Source organism: Poecilia reticulata, linkage group LG20 (assembly GCF_000633615.1).
Source record: "Poecilia reticulata strain Guanapo linkage group LG20, Guppy_female_1.0+MT, whole genome shotgun sequence".
In the NCBI taxonomy this organism is placed as follows: Eukaryota; Metazoa; Chordata; class Actinopteri; order Cyprinodontiformes; family Poeciliidae; genus Poecilia; species Poecilia reticulata.
In genome coordinates this window covers 15,899,787-15,918,368 of record NC_024350.1, presented here as the reverse complement: position 1 = coordinate 15,918,368, position 18,582 = coordinate 15,899,787, and the positions used below count along the sequence as shown (strand labels likewise).

Sequence of the window (18,582 nt, the reverse complement as noted above, 5' to 3'; positions counted from 1 at the left end):
GCCGCTGAAAGACGGAGACAGCCAGCTTTAAGTATCCTGCACTCCAATCACCCGATCAGGCACACCTGCAAATGGGAGGAGCACAAAGAGGGACAACAAGACCAGCCTACAAGGCCCAGGGCCGTCACAACAGTAATGTTAGTTATCTGGGTTTGCTAGCTTTCAAGAAACATGCTCTTTCTAACCCACACCCCCTTCACATACCCACACACGCATAATGGACGCTGACATTGTTCCAACATTGCTGTTGTACAATTGCTGTTGTCATTTTACTTTAAAAATGTTGTATCAATTGTTCTAAAAATGCTTAAAAAAGTGAAAAATGAAAATATTTCAAACATGAAATAAAACACAGCAGAAAGTATACTAAACATTATTTTGAATCAAAATGACAAAAGTAGCATAGAAACACATTTATTCTAACATGGGTCCAAAAAGACCCACTCATGTACTGTATAGTCAATATGTCATGTATCAGAGGGTAACCAATCTGAACCCTTCAGCACCAAAAAATCTCTCATTCACCCATTCGCACACACATTTATCCACAGATTTATGCACAGATCGGTGGACAACTTTGGGTAAAGGGCCTTGCCCAGGGGAAAATTGACACATAACAGGAGGAAGCTGAAATCAAACCTACAACCGTCCAATTATAAGATGACTACTTTACTCACAGAACCAGTTGCCTAAACTAAAGGATGACCATGCAAAAGGAATGGTCTTCCTGTTTATAAAGTATTGAAGTAAATGGTTTATGCAAGAAGGAACTCACCATGTTAAAAGGTGATCCACTATTGCCTTCTGGATTTTGCTGTGCTCTGGGTAAAGCAAGGCACCAATTTAATGTAAAACTTATCTGGGAAGTGACAGCATACCACATTCAAAATGTGTCCCATTTAAGTCTTTAACAGTTAACTTGTGGTTTCTCAATTTGGCATGATACTTACTATTGAACCTAAATGGCTCCCACATCTCCACCATATTGAGGGCTTCCATTAACCTTGTATGATGCTGGTATCTGCAACAAAGTTGAATCTTAACATGTGGCAATGCTGCCAATGGGCACAAAACTGAGAAACTTGGTGTAAAGGATTAGCGTGTAGACAGCAAATGACTTGCATCTTGTGCCGGTGTGAACGTTGTATCGTACTCAAATTTAAAGAACCTTAAACTTGGCTTCAAAACTGTTTAATAAACATGCAATTGTTGACTGGAAGTGCTGACCCTTGTTAGTGGGCAGAAATGACTGGCTGCTTTTTTTTTTTTTTTTTTTTTGTGATGCTGTGAAAGATTCCAACAGGGGCCGTCTTTTTAGAGAAAATAATTAGATGGCCTTATTTAGGCCAGTGCTTTCAGCAACCGGAATGAGTCGGTGTTTGAAAGTTTTCTGGCAAGAAGTTTGCACATAACAACTTTATAAAAGGACACCCCTTTTTCTACACTAATCCCATTAATTACAAAAAAATCTGTCATTTTATTAATTGGGTTTATTTCAGTTTTTAAACTCATGCCAGCGTCTATCAAAGGTGTGGTCAAAGGTGAACTTCCATGACTATTTATAGTCATGGAAGTTCCTATCACATGTGCTGTGGCATGTGGTGAGGCTTCTTTGACCTTTAACATTCTACTTCCAGCACATTATATGTGCAGCGTTTCTGAATATCAGAACATGTGAGGGGAAATTGCTGAGCATATGAGCAGTTGAACCCAGAGGCTATATCTCAATCTGTGGCTTTCATGCTAACTGCTGCCAAGACAAACTGGCAAAGTTAGAGGCACATTCTTTCTGTGCTCTGCTCATCCCTTCAAAATGAAGATTTTGTCCTATATTGAGTTCTGAGATCCTGAGATGATGGGTTCAAGCTCCAGTTTAAATTGCTGTGTTCACTTTAAACTGGAGCTTGTGGATTCATAGTTCATTGGTCAGGACTCTACAGGGGTTCTAACAGCTCTTAGTTAAGCAACTTGCTACTGAAGGTTAAGTCTGCTTCAGTGGTCAAACTCATGAAATGCTTGTTCACTCCAGCATCTTCATTTGAAAGGGAGAAAATGTCTGTGCAAATATTTGTCTAAACAGATTATTTAAAGTTGACTGGCCTTGAATGGGGCTTGGCATTGTTGGAGCTCTAATCTAGTGCACCTAATTTTAGTTTATGGACAAAGTTTGCTTTTTTTTGAAGGGGAAACAAATCACACATCTCCAGTGACATGTTCTAGTTTGCATGGCAACATACTGGTGTCTGTAACCCTACTAGGAGTTGGGGATACTTCAAATTCAACTTCTTGACTGCATAAGAGCTCAAATCTTCCATACTCCACCTAATTGGGACAAAGGCAAACTACCTGTAGCATGCAGCAAATCAAATGGCTTTAATTCAGATATCCACAGCAGTCAGTCAAGTAGTTCAGACTTGTGGGAACATTTTCCTGTAACTACATGCATTGAGTGGTGATGAATGGAAGTGGAAAGGCACATTCTCCAAGGTATGCTTTGCTTCACTGGTCACCTTCTACTTATGGCATTTTTTAAATGTTCAGAATTTTGAAAGTTCTCTTGGCTGAGCCCATTTCAATAGAAAATCTAAGTTTCACTAAAGGGGAAAATGTTAACACTATACTAGCATGTGAGCAATATTGAGATGGATTTAAACTGAAGCTGCTTACTAGAGTCAAAATCTTGCCATGTAATGGTCGCCAAAGTAACTGTCCTATTTCTATGACTAACTTTAGTGTACTAAAGGTTCCCATACATCCATTCAGTTAATGGGTTGTAGTACCTCACTCACCTGTCAGCTTTTATCATGCAGTTACTCAGTTTTGGCAAAGACTAACTTTCACTTGGCTCAGTATTTTGACAACAAAACTCAGGCTGAGTTGCATTATGCTATTTAGATGGTAACTTTGGGAATTAGGTTTATTTATGTAGACTGTTGTTATCGAAGCAAGAGGTTATTGTATATCATGGAATTTTTCCAAAAGAGTGTTTGGTGTTGCGCGACCCATTAAGTTTTTATCTTGCCACTACAGGAGGAGACCAAGGTGTTTTGAATGGTTTCTTCAGTGACTGGGCAACAGCTGACATCTCAAAGCATCTCCCCTTCATTTACAACCTCAGCAGCATAGCCATCTACACTTACCTCCCAGCATTTAAGCAGTAAGTGTCAATCTACAGAACTCGTGGTAATGATGAGGGGGGGGACAAAAATTCAACTGTAAATGTAATTTGAATAAACCAGCGTTTTCATTTGCCATTTCCTGTGTATGAAAAACACAATTGTTACAACACATCAGTCTGTCAATGCAACTTTGAACTTGTGAAGACCAAAGACGTAAGTAGACCCCTGATCACATGAACATGTTGCAAAATTATGACACGACCTCAAGTTACTGGGGAGATGAGCAGTGGCATTCCAGTCTCAACTGAAGCGTCACCCAGCAGGCTTTCAGCCTGGGTTGGATATCCATCCTGAGGTCGCAGCAGCTGACACCCTCTCCTAAAATAGTGCAGATTATTAAAGGCCTTTTTATGTTTGCCTCCTGGATCGCTCATTGTGCACCAGCTTAAGCTTCCCCACTCTTTCTAGCTGCATCTGTACATCAACACCAGTCTGGATTTAGAAGCAAGCCTCTTCCAGAGGGTTTCAGTTTGGCACTTCCTTGTCCATAAATTAGTCTCTTGTGTTTGGTAGTTGTCAACAATGGAGCTTAATGGGTTGGCAAAAGGAATGAAAACAAAGTCGGCCTTGGGTTTGCCAGCCTCAAACTGTTTTGAATCCATTTTTAGCTGTGGACTTCATTCATACTGTCCCTCAACACTGTTACATTATGTCTAGGAGACAACATTGTCTTTCATGCCAATATAGTTCAAACTTGTAGATGCCAGGAATTTTGCTTCATACAGTTTGTCACATCTTGCTTTGCCCTCTACAGGTATGGGGGAAATGCCAAGGTGGTCCACTTTCTTGGAAAGACCAAACCATGGAGTTATACTTTTGACCGCAAAACCAGACAGATTTCAGGAGGTGTACAGGAGCCTGCAATGCATCCCAGCTTCCTCCTGAATTGGTGGACTCTGTATGCCAGCACTGTGGTTCCAATGCTGCAGGAACAGTATGGCGACAAGCCATTTCTCTCTGGATGTGTGGAGGTGATAAAGATCAAACTTTTAATTTATATATACTTCTACACGAACTTAATTGGGTGTAGCTGATTGGGATCAGAGGTGCAGATGGTTAAGCTGATACTTTGTATTCACATTACAAAGAGGCTGATATTGACTGGGTTTTTTTATTTTATTAAAGCAAGATTTCCTCAGCTTCCAAGGGCTTGAAGACATTTCAATGAAATTTCTGAAAGTCCTCATGGCGTTTGGCTGTTTTAATGAAGTGATGCATGTTCCGTCTGCCTCACCAGTTTCATCCTGCTGGCCATCTGGCTGAGGGACATTTTAGCCATATTTTTTACAATAGGGACCAATTTAAATTTGGACATTTCTGATCAAAATCTATAAAAGCCTGATGAAACTGGAGTGTTCTTTAAATGCTTTTAAACTTTACAGTTGGCAAGTTGCGAGTAGGATATTAGCGTTACAGTGAAAATCTTGTACCAGCTAATGTCTCGTAGCACTACCTTTCCTGAGTTGACTCAAGGAGTTTGTAATAAACTTTATTTCAGTTTCCAACTTGGCAGACTCCTCTGTGCTCTGAGCTCTTGAATACAAGAGACTGGCATTGTTGGTAGAACTGCCTGGAAATGCTTTTGGCTACTTTTGCACTGCAAGTACATGCTTTAATTCTGCCTCTTTTCTGTCTTTCCATCCATCTCAAAGTTCAAGTACAGTGACTTGGTCACTTGTGAGACTGTACAGGTATGGAGAGGATTTGGTTTAACTGTTGGCACCTGCCTAATTGCTGTTACTTATTCACTTGTTCGAAACTGAAAGGCTTGGTTTGTCTGCCTGTGCTCATTAATACAGATTCACATGGTGTGGTTATCACAATAGGTGTCAACTATTTTATTTATGTATGTTTTTTTTTTTTTTTTTGGCTTGTCAAATTAAAATTAAAGTTACTGATTTGGATTTCTTCTCCTAGGGGGAAGGTGGCTCCTCACACGCACAGGCTTTCCAACCCATACCAACTTCAGAAGAACGCAAGGAGCAGTGGGAACAAGGCCAAGCAGACTACATGGGAATGGACTCATTTGATAACATAAAGAGGAAGCTTGACGCTTTTCTCAAATGAAAAGTCAAGTGGAAAAAAAAAAGACCTGCAGTCTGAACAAATGGTCGCCGTGTCTCTAAAACTCTGTAAATGGGTTGCAGTCAAACTTTCTTTCCCTTCACCAGCACTGTCACCAATGTCCAAAGAAGATTAATCTCTGAGGAAAATGACTAACTGCTTTAAAAATCAATTTGCCCTGTTACACTGTGAAGACACATGACAAGTTTACAATGGCATGTACTCAAGGTAGACTCTTAGAATTCTTGTCAGTGCTGTTTTTGTAACGCAGATTTTAAAGATCACTTTTATTTTCTTTTTTTTTTTAAACTTTCAAGTCAACATTAGTTCTGTGCTAGAGTTGGCTTTTTTTTCTAGGATGTTTACAACGCTTAAAGGCAACTTCAGACTTGGTCACCTTGCTAGCTAGCTTCTTTTGTCTCTGATTGGGTTGTGCTGCAACAAGTTTTACTTGACGACCAGCATAGTGGGTGTGTAACTGTATTTCCTCAAGCAATAAAAGCAATGGTCTATTTCTATGAGCTTTCTTTCCTTCCAAGCTGTCTTGTATCTTGGCTCAAGGATTTTAAAAGCAGTGTAAAGGCTCTTAAAAAAAAACTGGTTCAGTTTTTCTGAACCAGTAATCATAATCTAGCAAAAACCCAGGGTATTCCACAAAAGATCTGGAGTGTTAACTACGCTAGAACGTTTGTTTACAGGAGATTAAACTTGACTGGCTGGAGACTGTCATCTGCAAACATGAGCCCATGTAGGAACATGAGCTCCAGCTGTTAAGCCACTTCTGATGGCGAGATGATGCCAGATGATCCAAGAAGAAAAGACTGCTCAATGGTCCAAATCCACTTAAGTTAACTTGAGTCCAAATTCAACACCGTCTACCAAGATATTTTGGAGCACTAAATGCTTTCCCCACTTCATAAGGTAAATGTCCACCACAAAAGTGAAAAGTGGATTCTTTGACAACTTCACATATTGAAATTTGAGTAACTACTAGGTTCATATGAAACTTTTTTTTTGGAGTAAAAATCTGAAATGTATTTAAATATATTAAGCCTCCACTGTTTTCACAATTTCAATTTAGCCACAGTGGAGGGTTTTCAAGCAAAATCATCACTCTAGCACCATGTTTGACTGCTAATGTGATCTTTTTCTAAAATATTTGCTTCAGGATACTCGCCTTATAAAATGTCTCACTTGTGAGTATTTTCATAACTGACTTGGGCACTGTGTATATATATATATATATATATATACATACATACAGAGGTTTCTCCGAAGTGACGTTGTTGACCTTCCTATTCGGCCAAGTCTGCTATATTGTACCGGATTTTTATTTTTATTTTTTTAAGGCAAGGAGGTTCCCGATGAGTTACTTCCGCTTTTACCGTGTCCCGTTAGTCGGCGTCACAGTGACGCACATAACTTCAGTTGAAAAAACAAAAAACTAAACCTTTAATCTTAACACAGTCTATGGTCTTAACATTGTGGAACATCTGTAGCTGTTTCAGGACATGCTTAAATTTTTTTTTTTTTTTTTTACCTCTATTCGACGTAAGGAAGGGGGGCGTGTCGTGTCGTACAGTGCCGTGACCCCACGCTGGTGGGTGATGTAGACAGCTTTTCCTGGAAAATAAACACACAGTCGCTCCAAGATGGCTCCTCAGTCCGCTTTCCGAGTGGCGCTCCTGGTGTCCTTCTCGATTCTCCTCACCGTGGTGCTGGGCTTCGGGCTCCCCGCTCTCCTCAACGCCATCATGAGGTTGCTGGGGCTGCCGGAAACGAGCGTGACCGAGTGCATCGTCGTGATCTACGCGGCTTTTGTGCTGTATGTCGCGACGCCTCGATTCCCCAGGGGATCGGTTGAGGTAAGGGGACAGAGCAGTCTTATGATCCTGCCACACATTTAGCCAGACTGTCTTGAGGAATGTGTCAACATGCACAGCAAATTTCTGAGAGGAAACTTCAGGACTTCAGATTGTCAGAAAATCTCCTTGAGTGCAAGGTGAACGGTGCATGAGGATTAACCTTGCGAAGTCGGCTGCAGCTCTGTGCCCGACAACCTTATTTACAGTGAAGTATTTAATTTTTTTTTTTTTTTGCCTGTATTATGTGAAGTCATGACTGCTTTCTGTTTTCTAGGTGAAAGGAAAAGCCGTGCTCATTACAGGTTGTGACACTGGGTTCGGTCTTTCACTTGCGAAACATCTGCACACGCTCGGTTACACGGTCTTTGCTGGGTGTCTGCTAAAGGTAATAAATCTACATCGTTTTCAGAACAACTGCAGTAAAATCATTTTTTTTTGGTGTTGTTTTTTCAAAAATGGAAACTAAAGTGTGGGCGAGCCAATACTTTGCAGGAGCACTTGTTGCTGCCACTGAAGCTTTGGGGAATATCTGTCAGTTTTGCACACAGAGACTAAAAATTCTTTGCAAAGCAAATAAAGCTCTATCAGAAAGCAAAGTCTGAAGTGTTCATGAATTCCAGATTTGTTTAGTGCACGATTAGGTTTCCCTTGCTAGATTTTCAATGCATGGAGTTATGAAAACATGCAATTGTGACACTCAGATGGAGGATTTACCAAATGTTGTTTATGAGCCTGACTATATTCTTTACATCATGCAGGACAAAGAGGGGGAGGGTGCCAAGGAGCTTGAGGAATTTCATTCAGATCGCATGAAGGTGGTGCAGCTTGACGTCTGCAGTGATGAGCAGGTGAAAAACGCCGTTGAACACATCAAAGGCAATCTGGAGGACTCACAAAGAGGTAGTGTTAACAGTTTATTACCCCTTAATCCAGATAAATGAAACGTGTGCTGACTCATTACGATCCTGTGAATCCGTCAGGTCTGTGGGCTGTGGTGAACAACGCCGGGGTGTCGACCTTCGGAGAGGTGGAGTTCACCTCCATGAACACCTACAAGCAGGTGTCGGAGGTCAACCTATGGGGCACCATCAGGGTCACCAAAGCTGTACTGCCATTAATCCGCAGGGCGAAAGGTAAACCCATGGAAGGTTTTTCTCTGTTCGTTACTTATTAACGCCCACCTTCGTGTAAGCAGCTTGACATATCGAAAAAATGATGCGTCCAAAGTGCAAAAAATCTGAAAGAGACGCATTGTGTGTACAGTGAACACACAATCAGAGCCGTTTTTAGAGACTTTAGGGTGCAAATGTAAAATTTACGATGCATTTTTTTTATTGTAAAAACAAAAACACTACATTGTAGTAAATATAATGCATTTGATTTCAAAATGAATAAAAATTTTAAGAATGCACAAAAATACACTTTAATTGTTTTTGGGTTAAAAAAAAAAAAGCACAAGATGTTTATTCAAATTCTTTTCTGACTTTATTGGCAGCTGATGATACAAAAGTCTTAAGTTCTGGCATCTGTTTTTAGGCTGATCTGATTAATTGGGTTTTTGACTTGGGGGTTGTGGGGAGGATTCAGATCACCTAATATTAATATCAAAGATAACCTTAGGAAACACACACAAAAAAATCACGTTTTCATTTGTTAAAGGACAGTAGCTGTCCACACCAATATAGCCTCATGTAAAAAAAAAAAAGTAATCACTCCCCTTTGATCGTATTTGTCTGAGTTCACAACATCTGAAATCCTTTCCAAATCCACAACGATAAAACTCTCAACATTCTCATATTCCTCATATTCCATTCATCAGCTCATAGTGTAGTTCATTCACGGATTGAAAAAAGTGACCATTTTTGATCTTCCGACTGTTCAGCAAACTCACACCTAAGCCCCCACTTGAACAACAAAACTCCGAGCGATAAATATAAATGCGGTTACGTCTTACCCGCTTGCAGGCCGCGTTGTGAACATCGCCAGCATGTACGGCAGGATGGGCAACCGGCTCAGATCTCCTTACTGCGTGTCGAAACACGGCGTGGAGGTCTTCTCCGACTGTCTGCGCTACGAGATGAAGACCTGGGGAGTGAAAGTGTCCGTCATCGAGCCGGGGAACTACATCGTGGCCACCGGCATCCTCACCCGAGACGTCGTGGCCACCACGGCCAGCAAGCTGTGGGACGAGGCCCCCGCCGAGGTGAAGGAGGACTACGGGAAAAGCCACTTTGAGCAGTACATGGCGCTGATGCGCTCTTACTGCAACAGCGGCGAGAAGGACATGACTCCGGTTCTGGATGACATCGCAGACGCCATCGGGTCGAAGCGTCCGTACACGCGGTACAGCCCCATGGAGCCGCACTGGTGGATCAGGATGCAGGTGATGACCCACCTGCCTGGCGCGTTGTCCGACCTGCTCTACTTCTAAAAGTCCAAGTTTTGGCTTCCTCTCGGTCTCCTATTTCGCAATAGATCAGCCGGAGTTCACCCGATGTAGGGTTTCTGATTCTTCAGCACCTGGAATCATTCACATGATTAAGCCTCAATACTTTTTTTAATGTTTTAAACTGTAAGTAAATAGCTGCAGTTTATTTTTTTTTATATGTCTGGCTTAGACTATGTATTCAGATCTATTCTCTGATGAGTCTCCATTCTTTTTTTTTTTGTTTGTTTGTTTGGTATCAACAGAGTTGCAGCATACTTATAGCTAGCTACCAATAATGCACTTTTATTGCTTGCTGTGATATTATCTAAATCAACTTTGAGCTTGTTCCTTTTTATCTTTTATTTACCATGATACTTTGCAATGTTTTTCCTCATGCAAATCGTTAGGGAGGGTGAAGGGGGATGGGCTTGGAGGGGGGGGCTATGGCACGAAGACAAATCGAGCTTGAAAGGGCTCCTGCTGTTCTGTTGTCGGAACAGACCGGGGCCGGACTTTGAGGGCCGCTGTGATGTTTGCCCCAGAGTTATGTAACAGCCACACAAACTCACTTTGTCCCACATGCGGCAACGAAAAACCAGCATACTACTTCACACTGAAGGGAATAATGAGGGTACTTGGAAGAAGAGGAAATGTTGTTGGACTACCCCTTTGTAAGCGGAATGTTATGTAATATATTGAATTATGCAAATGAACAGAGTGATTTATTTTAAAATACTACAGTCAGTGTCATTTTTTTTCAAAACCTGACTAAATAAACCAAAAGTCATGAACAAGTTTGTTTAAAGTCGCTCTGAATCATTGTAGACGTAGTTTTACTAGTGGCCGCCAGGTGGCACACATGCATCACAGATATAACTGCTGGAATTATAGACACTTCTCCGTGAATTAGAACATGATTCAGGATTCACTACACACAGATATAAACTGTTTTTTAAAATAAAGTTGTATGATTATTTCTTAGAGCTAATAATAAAACACGAAAACTAAAGTATTACATGAGGTCAATTACAAAAACGATATCTACCTCAAATGTTATGAATAATTCAGAAATCTCACCAAGTTGTCCCTCCATTAGTAGAAAATCTCACTAAGATGCTGAAGAGTATCTGTGCTTAAGAGTGCTGAATCTAAGCATACTGAAGGAAAGTTGAGCAAAAGGGGGAAAACTCCAAAGTTTTCCACAGGCAACATGAATAACCACAATATTGACAGGCTTGTTGAGCAAATCCCATCCAAAGGATTACTTCTGCATGGCCCAAACTTTTTTCCCTATAGGCTGACACAATTGTGTTAAAAAATGAGTCATTAGTCTAAATCTGACAGAAATTTGGATTTAAATTATCAGCAATAAATAACTGAAATGTGTGGTGAATCCGCGTTGAGCTGAATAACAGAAAAAGGTTAACTTGTTTTTACGATCTAATATATTCTGAGCACCTGTGCTCCTTTTTATATCAACCTAAAAATATAACATGCATTCAAAGACAAGCAGAAAACTTTTTTTTTTGCTTTTTATTACATCTTGAACACTCTAAATCTTCTAAATTATTACACCTGAAGACAGTCTCCCCTCCATAAAAACAGTATTAAGAGCATAACATTACATTTTTTTCACAGCACTGCCTTTTTTTAATCATTCCACAGCATGAATCTGTTTCTTCACTCTCACTTACAGAAATAAAAAAAAAGAAAGAAAAAAACAGAAAAAAGAAAAAAGCTTTGTGAGACAAATATCACCACAGAAATGTAAGCAGCACGGAAGCACCAAAATCAAACACGGGCCACTTGTTTTTAATATTATCAAGACATCTGTGTGAAAGTTTAACAATATCTCAGGTTCATTTAGCGAGTTCAGACCGCAGGGTAGTTTACTCCCCATCAGGACGAATAGTTTGACGTACAGTCTTGATAATATCTGTCACAACTGACTTTTAATGTCTCTTTAAAGCAGATTTTTTTTCTTTTGTACAGCTACAAGGCTCTGCTCATGCAGCCTCCTTCTTATTGTAAAATGAAAAAAAAAAAAAGATCCCAGTTACAATATCTAAGCAGGGAGATACTGTAGTTCTGTTTTAATATCAAGCTAAATATTTAAATATTGAGTTCGTTCATATTTATGTGGCTAATCTGCAAACAAACAAAAAAACAAAACAACAAAAAAAGTGAAAAATCTTACACTAGTTGTAGATAAAGATGTAAAAATGATAACTTAAACTGTTGACGTTTTGAAACACAAGTTACTTGAGGTGCTCACACAGATTTAGGTCATGATTACATCACACCTGGAGTCGTGTTTATCACTCAACATCCGCACATGTTTATCATTTACGTGTAGGCATTCACTGTTCATCTAATACTTGATGAAGTCAGCTATGGTAAGGTCACTTGAAATGGAACACACCAACTGAAAAAGGGCGTATTATGCCTGACCGAGAAAAGAGAGGGAGGGAGGGGGGGGGGGTAAAGTCCATGACATTTGGTGAGCGCTAAAGGAGGAAATGCTCTTTCCTATGAGGATGTGTCCGGCCGTCCCGACGCATCTGCCAATCGCTCCGCTGATGCACATGCAAAGCTGTAAGCAGATAGCAGTGATAAGTGAAGAGGGAGGTACGGGTTCTAAAGAGAAAAAGGAGGAAGAACAAAAAATAAATAAATAAAAACCCAAAACCGGGGAGCTAAAGCTTTGGTTGCCGGAAAGCTGTGAAGGCACGTTAAATTCTCCCAAATCCTTTAAAGTGGGGCAGAATGTGTTGGCGGATTCACTTTAATGCTTTGTGGCATCACAGATGCTGCAGAAACTGGGGGCCGGGGAAGGAAGTACTGGCATGGACAGAAAAGTTTTTCTTACAACAAATGAATCCTGCAGATAGCTACAGATTGGGTATTTTCAAAACCCTGGAATCGAGAGGGGGAAGGGTAATTCTTAAAACTTCAAAACCAGTGTGATTACTGAAATCCACATAGCTGCAAATGGGAACGCTAATTAATTGCTAAGTTTAATTATAAATCAACAGTTATCTCCAAAAGCTTAATAATCCTGTTTTGTTTTATGCTCCATATTAAGACAAACTGTTCAAGAAACTGTAAAATTAGCACTTTAAACATTAACCTGAATGAACCTCAGTACCTCCAGTTCACACCGACAACAGTCCTCAATGTGGAAGCAACTACTGAGCAAAGAAGACTCATAGTAAGCCCTTTTCAGTTTCAGAGATCTGAGAAGTCATTTTAAAGTAAACAATTGTATTTGATGACATCTCAGTGGTTTATTTGGGCTGCGGGAGAAAGAAAGACTTTCAGCAGATAACAGGAGGGTTAAACAGTGTAGCAAATTTGCCGTTTTGCTTTTTAAAATCGGTTTTGAAAATGCTGGATGATGAAACGTTTGACTTTTATATGAGATAAGATACAGAACTACATTCTCCAGAAACTACGCACGGAAACCGGCGTTTTATCAACACCAGCGCTGCTGAAAGCCAACATAAGATGCTGGATTTGAAAGTGTTTGTTTTGAAAAACTGACTCTCACACAGTGTGACATCACCACTACTCAGCAAATAACGTTGTTTAAATCTTCCTGTAACAAGGTTCTGAAAGAAAACAATTGGGGAGAAAAATGGATATTGATAGGTAGAAGATTGGTCATTCTGATTGGTCCGTCTCTACTTCTGCCAATCACCTCAGATGCTTCCATCAAAAACCTTACACCCAATCAGCTGCTTAGTAGATGATGGACTGGGAGTGGCTGTTGCAGTGGAACATGCTCTCCAATTCCTTAGTCTATTTTTCCTTCCCTCATCCTCTCCTCTTTTTGTGCCCGGGTCCAACCAGCTGCAGCTGGAGAACTCATCATCGCAGGCTTTGTGATGATCATCATCATCATCATCCCCCTGCTGGAGCTGCTCCCTGCCAGCACTCTGTCTGCTGCAGCTTTGATTGCTGCCCTTCCACATTCAGACTCTACCTAGCCCCCTTTCAAWRAAAAAAAAAAAAAAAAAAAAACGCTCACTCCAGACCTTCGCTGTACATTAGAAACTTGGATCTTTTCTGCCTGTGCAAGGAATAGGTCGGGGGGTTTTTTTGTATGATATCCATGCTTTGCAAGTACGCACACTTGACCTCCCAGTGACCCTCAATTCCCTTTAGTAATCACTAATTTAGGAGCGGTGAGATCACCCTGTTGGCTGCCTGAGCCAGTCCTCCACTTCCCCTCTCTGTTCCAGAGAACTAGATTTATACATTTTCTTTTCCTGATGACAAAAAAAAAAGGACTCCATGACTCCAACGGTGAACTTTAGACACAAAGATACTCCCAAAACCTAGAGGTGCACTAACCAATCAACCGGAGATCAGGGTAGACCAATTTGGTCAGCTTTAATTTGTGAAAAATATGATTTTTCCTCCCACTATCAGTAAGCACACTTAAGCTATAAACTTTCTACATAAACCCATCAAAAAGCAGCATGTGTCATAAAAAAAAAATAAAAAAAAGTTTGCAGAGATGAACCAAACATTAAAGTGAGTCAACGTGTAAGACCTGTAGGCATGGCTCTGATCAAAATCTGCTTTTTTTTTTTTTTTTTTTTTGCTTAATCAGCAGATTAAGAGCATAGATTTTTCAACAAAACTAATAGCTCCCACCATTTTAATTCTGCAGATTGCAGTAAAATGTATTTTGATGCCATTTTCTAATTTAGAAAAGGGGGAATCAGATAACAGCTAGGGGCATGGACTTTGGTCCATTAATGTGGATAATCTTGTAATTCCTTCATAAGCTGTTGGATTCCAAACCTGAAACACATTTGTTCTCATGTTTTATAATCTTTTTTGGGGGCAGGGGGAGAAATCAATCAAAATCAGAAACGACAGATCCCCAAAAGTTGGTATTAGTAAAAAAAATTAAAAAAAAAGTCGATTTCTACCAGCTGTGAAATGGACTCTTAACGGGAGATAAAAGGGAGTTTGGTTTGACACTATTCTACTTATTTGCATCATGAGATTCGCCGAGTAATTTGCCTCCTCTTTGTAACATTCACATGATGTGGATACAGCAAAAATGTGGCACAAGCAGTTCTATTGTACAAAAAAACAACAACAGAAAAAAAGCCTACTTTGCACAAGAAATGGAGGAAAACAAAAAAACAAAAAAAAAAGCAGATGCATTGTAACATTTCAATCTCAACAACACAGATCCTAACAAATCTAAATAAATATAGTTTGGTCACTTGATTTTTTTTATCAATGATTAGCTGAGGTTGTGAATTAATGTGTCCACAACCACAAAGAAGCAAAAAAAAAAAAAAAAAAAAAAAAAAAAAAAAAAAATAAAAAAATAAAAAAAAAGCTTTAAGACAAACATTAAAGTGAGTCAACGTGTAAGACCTGTAGGCATGGCTCTGAGTAAGTCGTCATCTAAAAATATCTCAGTCGTGTAGTTTAAAAAAAAAAATTGTAAAAATCACATCTTTAAAGGAAATTGTTAAAAAAAAAGATTATATATTACCAACATAAAGAAATCTAAATGAAACCCTAATAGATACCAAGGGTGAAATACATGCCGTTGCCTATGACCTAAGGTGGATAATTTAAAATGCGACCAAGAGGCCTGTAGTCATCTCTCGGGGTCCGTAAAGTCTTTTCTTCAGCCCTCTCTCAACGTCTCTCCCATGCTTTTTCCATATCTCCTCTTGGAATGCTCACAAAGTGGCCATTTAAGTCCTGATGATGTGTTAAGTCTTCAGGCTTGGAGCAGAAATGTTAGTGTGTGTTCTGGTGTAAGGATCTGTTTTATATATGGAAGCCATTAATCTCTGTGCATGTGTGTGTGCTCACGCACGCGCATATGCGAGTGCGCGTGTGTGTGTGTGAGGATCGGATCAGGATGCGGCCAGAGCTTTGATCAGGTACAGTTTGTCTCCCTGCTCACTGGTGAAGATGGGAGCCTTTTTGTAGTGTTCGACAAGCTCTTCCATAGAGTTGAATTTGCGCTGTCCGATGCAGTAAAGGTTCTCCTTCAGCTGCACTTTGAAATGCTTGTTCTTGCTCTGCGCCTTTAGGGAGATGGAGAAGTCATTTGGCTGAAAAAGTAGAAGGAAAAACTCGGATTAGTGACCACGGACAACAGGAACGATTAGAAGGAAAGGAAAAATCCAGAATTTTTAAAGAGAAGGTCTGTTAAAAGTTTAGCAGCAGATAATACGTATTCAGACAGGCTGGTTCCGGAGGCTGAAGCTAATGGCGGCATTGAAAGGGCCCCAAAACCAAAGCGGACTTAAACCGTAAAGTACCTCTAATCTTAAAAATGTCAGAGGGTTTACGTTAATGCGTAGCAATGAGTATATTTAAGCCATTGCTACGCATTCATTGGACGGTTATTAATACTGATGATTATTTACACAAAAGACAGAGAAAGGAGATCGTGCAACCCCGGTAATATTCCTGTGTGAAACGCAAACTGAGAATTGAGCATTAGAAAACATTCATAGTCAAAGTTAACATGGTTTGAAAAACAAAAGAGATGTATATATAACTAGAATATTGTTAACTTGAACTGCTGTAATAGGTTTGCTTTCAAATATTTTTTTACCAGTTAATGCTGGTTGGAATCTGTACAAATAACACATGAAATACTGTTCTTATAAATTATAATGATCAGAGTCTTAAAATGCTGAAAATCTGCTTCAGTCTTTGCTCTGCAGAGACTAGCCCTTAGCTATAGTCTTCTGGGTACAACTTAGTTGCATTTATACCAGACAAAGATGGCAAGAACTTTACAGCAGAAAAAAAGAAGCGTAGAATCTATCAAAAACTTTCAGGGTAACAACACCTTCAAGACACCCAAAATGTTCACATGTATTTTTCAGGTGCCCTTAAACAGTTCTAGGAAAAAGATGTTAACAGAAACTATAAATAAGACCCACGTTAGCTAACTGACTGGGTAAATAACATAGATCTATTTTTGTATACATTGTCTTGCTGAAAAATCCACCCTAATTTCTTGTTTAGATTTTTATCAAGAATGCCTCTGACACTGTTCTCCATTCTTCCTTCCCTCACTGACGTGAAATCTGCCAGTACTGAATCATCAAAGACGGCCCAACGCCATGTTTTCAACCATCTGATCACAGTAAACTCTCCCAGTAGCGAACTGACTTGTCATAGTCTTAAACCAACTTTAAAGACATTGAAAATCTTTTTACTTCAACAGTGGAGTCTTGTGCAGTAGACATTTCTAAAAGGAATTGTGGTTTTCACAAAAATTCTGGACTTTTTTGAAGCTCTCTGTAAGTGATCTGAAAATCAAACTAGTCTTTCCACACTGCTGGCAACCTTATTCGTGAGATTTTTGACATTGTCTTGGGAGAGGGCTGGGCTTGTATTCTTCTAACATGTCTCTTGTGTGTTTCCTTGGTAACAAGAAATCTTGCATCATCCCCTAATATTAACACACATCTGAATTTACTGACTAATTGGAGTTGATTTCTTTGTAGGCGTGGATTACTTGGATTGGTACTGATGTTAACATGACATTCTAATCTGATTACTCCCTTCAAGAGTGAGAAATGTTGGTGTGCTCAATAATTAATCCTCTCTGCTGTATCAACTAGAGGTAAGATAGTAAGTGCTTATAAACTTTTAACAGAACATAATCTCAGAAATTCTGAACAACGCCTTGAATGAACAGATCTTAGTGACTGACCGATGACTCGCTATCTCGGATGAGGAAGTCTCCCTCCATGCCTCTTTGATTTAGCGCCACCTCTGCCTGGTGGCGCGTCACTTTTCCGTAGTACCACTCCTTCCCAGCAAAGCGCCCGCTGCCTGAGGGCGAGATGTAGTCACAGTCAGGCGTTGGAGGCCCGGCTGGCCCTGCTGTGGATTTATGGGAGCTGGAGTCAAGAACAGTAACGTAGTTCTTAGGCACCAGGCCCAACTGTCCGTCTGCTTTGCGGCACTTCCACCACTCTGGGTCGTTCTCTGGTTTCTCTATGACCTCCATCACCTCGCCCCGCTCAAAGTTCAGTTCCTCGTCGTTGCCAGTGCTGAAGGGGTAAAGCGCCTGAACCGTGTGCAACACTCTGTTTCCGTTCGTGCTGCTTCTTACCACGTCAACCAGCTTCTCAGTCAGCGATCCGGCAGCCGGATCACCCAGGCCGCCCATGCCCCCTCCCCCCGCCGTCCCATCCACGTCCTCCGTCACGTAGTTGGACGGGAACCAGCCAGACCGTCCGTTGTAGCTGCCGCGCCACCAGCCGTCGCTGCACTTCTCCATCACCACCACCCGCGTGCCCTTCACCAAAGAGAGTTCGTCCTCACGCTCCGCAGAATAACTGAACTTGACGAAAGCAGGCACGTTGAGGTCGTACAGCCTCTCGCCGTTATCGGTGCTCATGTCCGTGTCGGCGTTGGAAGCGGTGTCTCTCATCCCTCCCTTCCTGCTCTTTACCTTCCCAATTCCTAGGAGACAAAAAAAACAGAAAGATGATTAGCAGTGAGATCTACAAATGCAGATAAATTTGTTGGTGCCCCTTATAACGGTGGTAAATACTTACTCACCTATACCCATTTCAAAGAAATAAAATAAATTCATATTTTACAGTTCAGCCTGAATTTACAGATATAGTGGTTTCTTCATTCAAGTCAACAATCTCAGAAAATTAAACAAATTTGGCGATCCTCTTCAGAAATCAAACCAAATACAAAGTTGGTAACAGTAAAGTACAGTAATTATTTTAATGTCAAAACAGATTTTAAAAAAGGGGGATAAAAGATATATTGGCTTTTGGCATCGTTATGCCCTGCTTAACACTAATTGACATCTAATGTTTATATGCAACGGTCACGTGTCAGGTACACAGCAGGGGTATTCCCACTTGTGGCAATAGCAATTTGGTTAATTGTTTCCCCTCCACCCGATTGAAAAACTTTAAATCATATTAAATATCTGAATGCAGTAGAATAATCAGAGTGAGATTATTCTACTGCATAAAAAAAAATAAAAAAATAAAAAAAAACATTGAGGCTA

At 40.3% G+C, this 18,582-nt stretch overlaps 3 protein-coding genes across 7 annotated transcripts in view; 2 read left to right on the top strand and 1 right to left on the bottom strand.

The window, feature by feature from the left end:
* The window catches only part of gyg1b (glycogenin 1b), a 16,060-nt gene extending 10,296 nt beyond the window's left edge, over positions 1-5,764 (top strand). Inside the window, exons 5-8 of one of the 2 annotated variants that reach the window (XM_008396170.1) lie at positions 3,031-3,157; positions 3,934-4,150; positions 4,832-4,870; positions 5,097-5,764. In XM_008396170.1, the coding sequence (XP_008394392.1) occupies positions 3,031-3,157; positions 3,934-4,150; positions 4,832-4,870; positions 5,097-5,246 (533 nt within the window). In that variant the 3' untranslated portion in view covers positions 5,247-5,764. The remainder of the gene's footprint in view (positions 1-3,030; positions 3,158-3,933; positions 4,151-4,831; positions 4,871-5,096) is intronic. The other variant, XM_008396172.1, reaches the window with a different exon arrangement.
* A 1,040-nt stretch (positions 5,765-6,804) lies between these two features.
* bdh1 (3-hydroxybutyrate dehydrogenase, type 1) lies at positions 6,805-10,274 on the top strand. Of its 2 annotated transcripts, none has more exons than XM_008396173.2 (5): positions 6,805-7,108; positions 7,383-7,493; positions 7,867-8,008; positions 8,089-8,241; positions 9,073-10,274. In XM_008396173.2, exons 1-5 carry the CDS (start codon positions 6,896-6,898, stop codon positions 9,537-9,539), a joined length of 1,086 nt encoding a protein of 361 aa, XP_008394395.1. In that variant the 5' UTR covers positions 6,805-6,895; the 3' UTR covers positions 9,540-10,274. The 2 variants fall into 2 exon arrangements, with proteins under 2 accessions (XP_008394395.1, XP_008394396.1); XM_008396174.2 differs by lacking the exon at positions 6,805-7,108 and adding an exon at positions 7,115-7,245.
* A 3,072-nt stretch (positions 10,275-13,346) lies between these two features.
* nck1b (NCK adaptor protein 1b) overlaps positions 13,347-18,582 on the bottom strand; it is a 39,161-nt gene continuing 33,925 nt past the window's right edge. For all 3 annotated transcript variants that reach the window (XM_008396175.2, XM_008396176.2, XM_008396178.2), the window contains 2 exons: positions 17,257-18,014; positions 13,347-15,634 (listed from right to left, as the gene is read on the bottom strand). In XM_008396175.2, the coding sequence (XP_008394397.1) occupies positions 15,434-15,634; positions 17,257-18,014 (959 nt within the window). In that variant the 3' untranslated portion in view covers positions 13,347-15,433. The remainder of the gene's footprint in view (positions 15,635-17,256; positions 18,015-18,582) is intronic.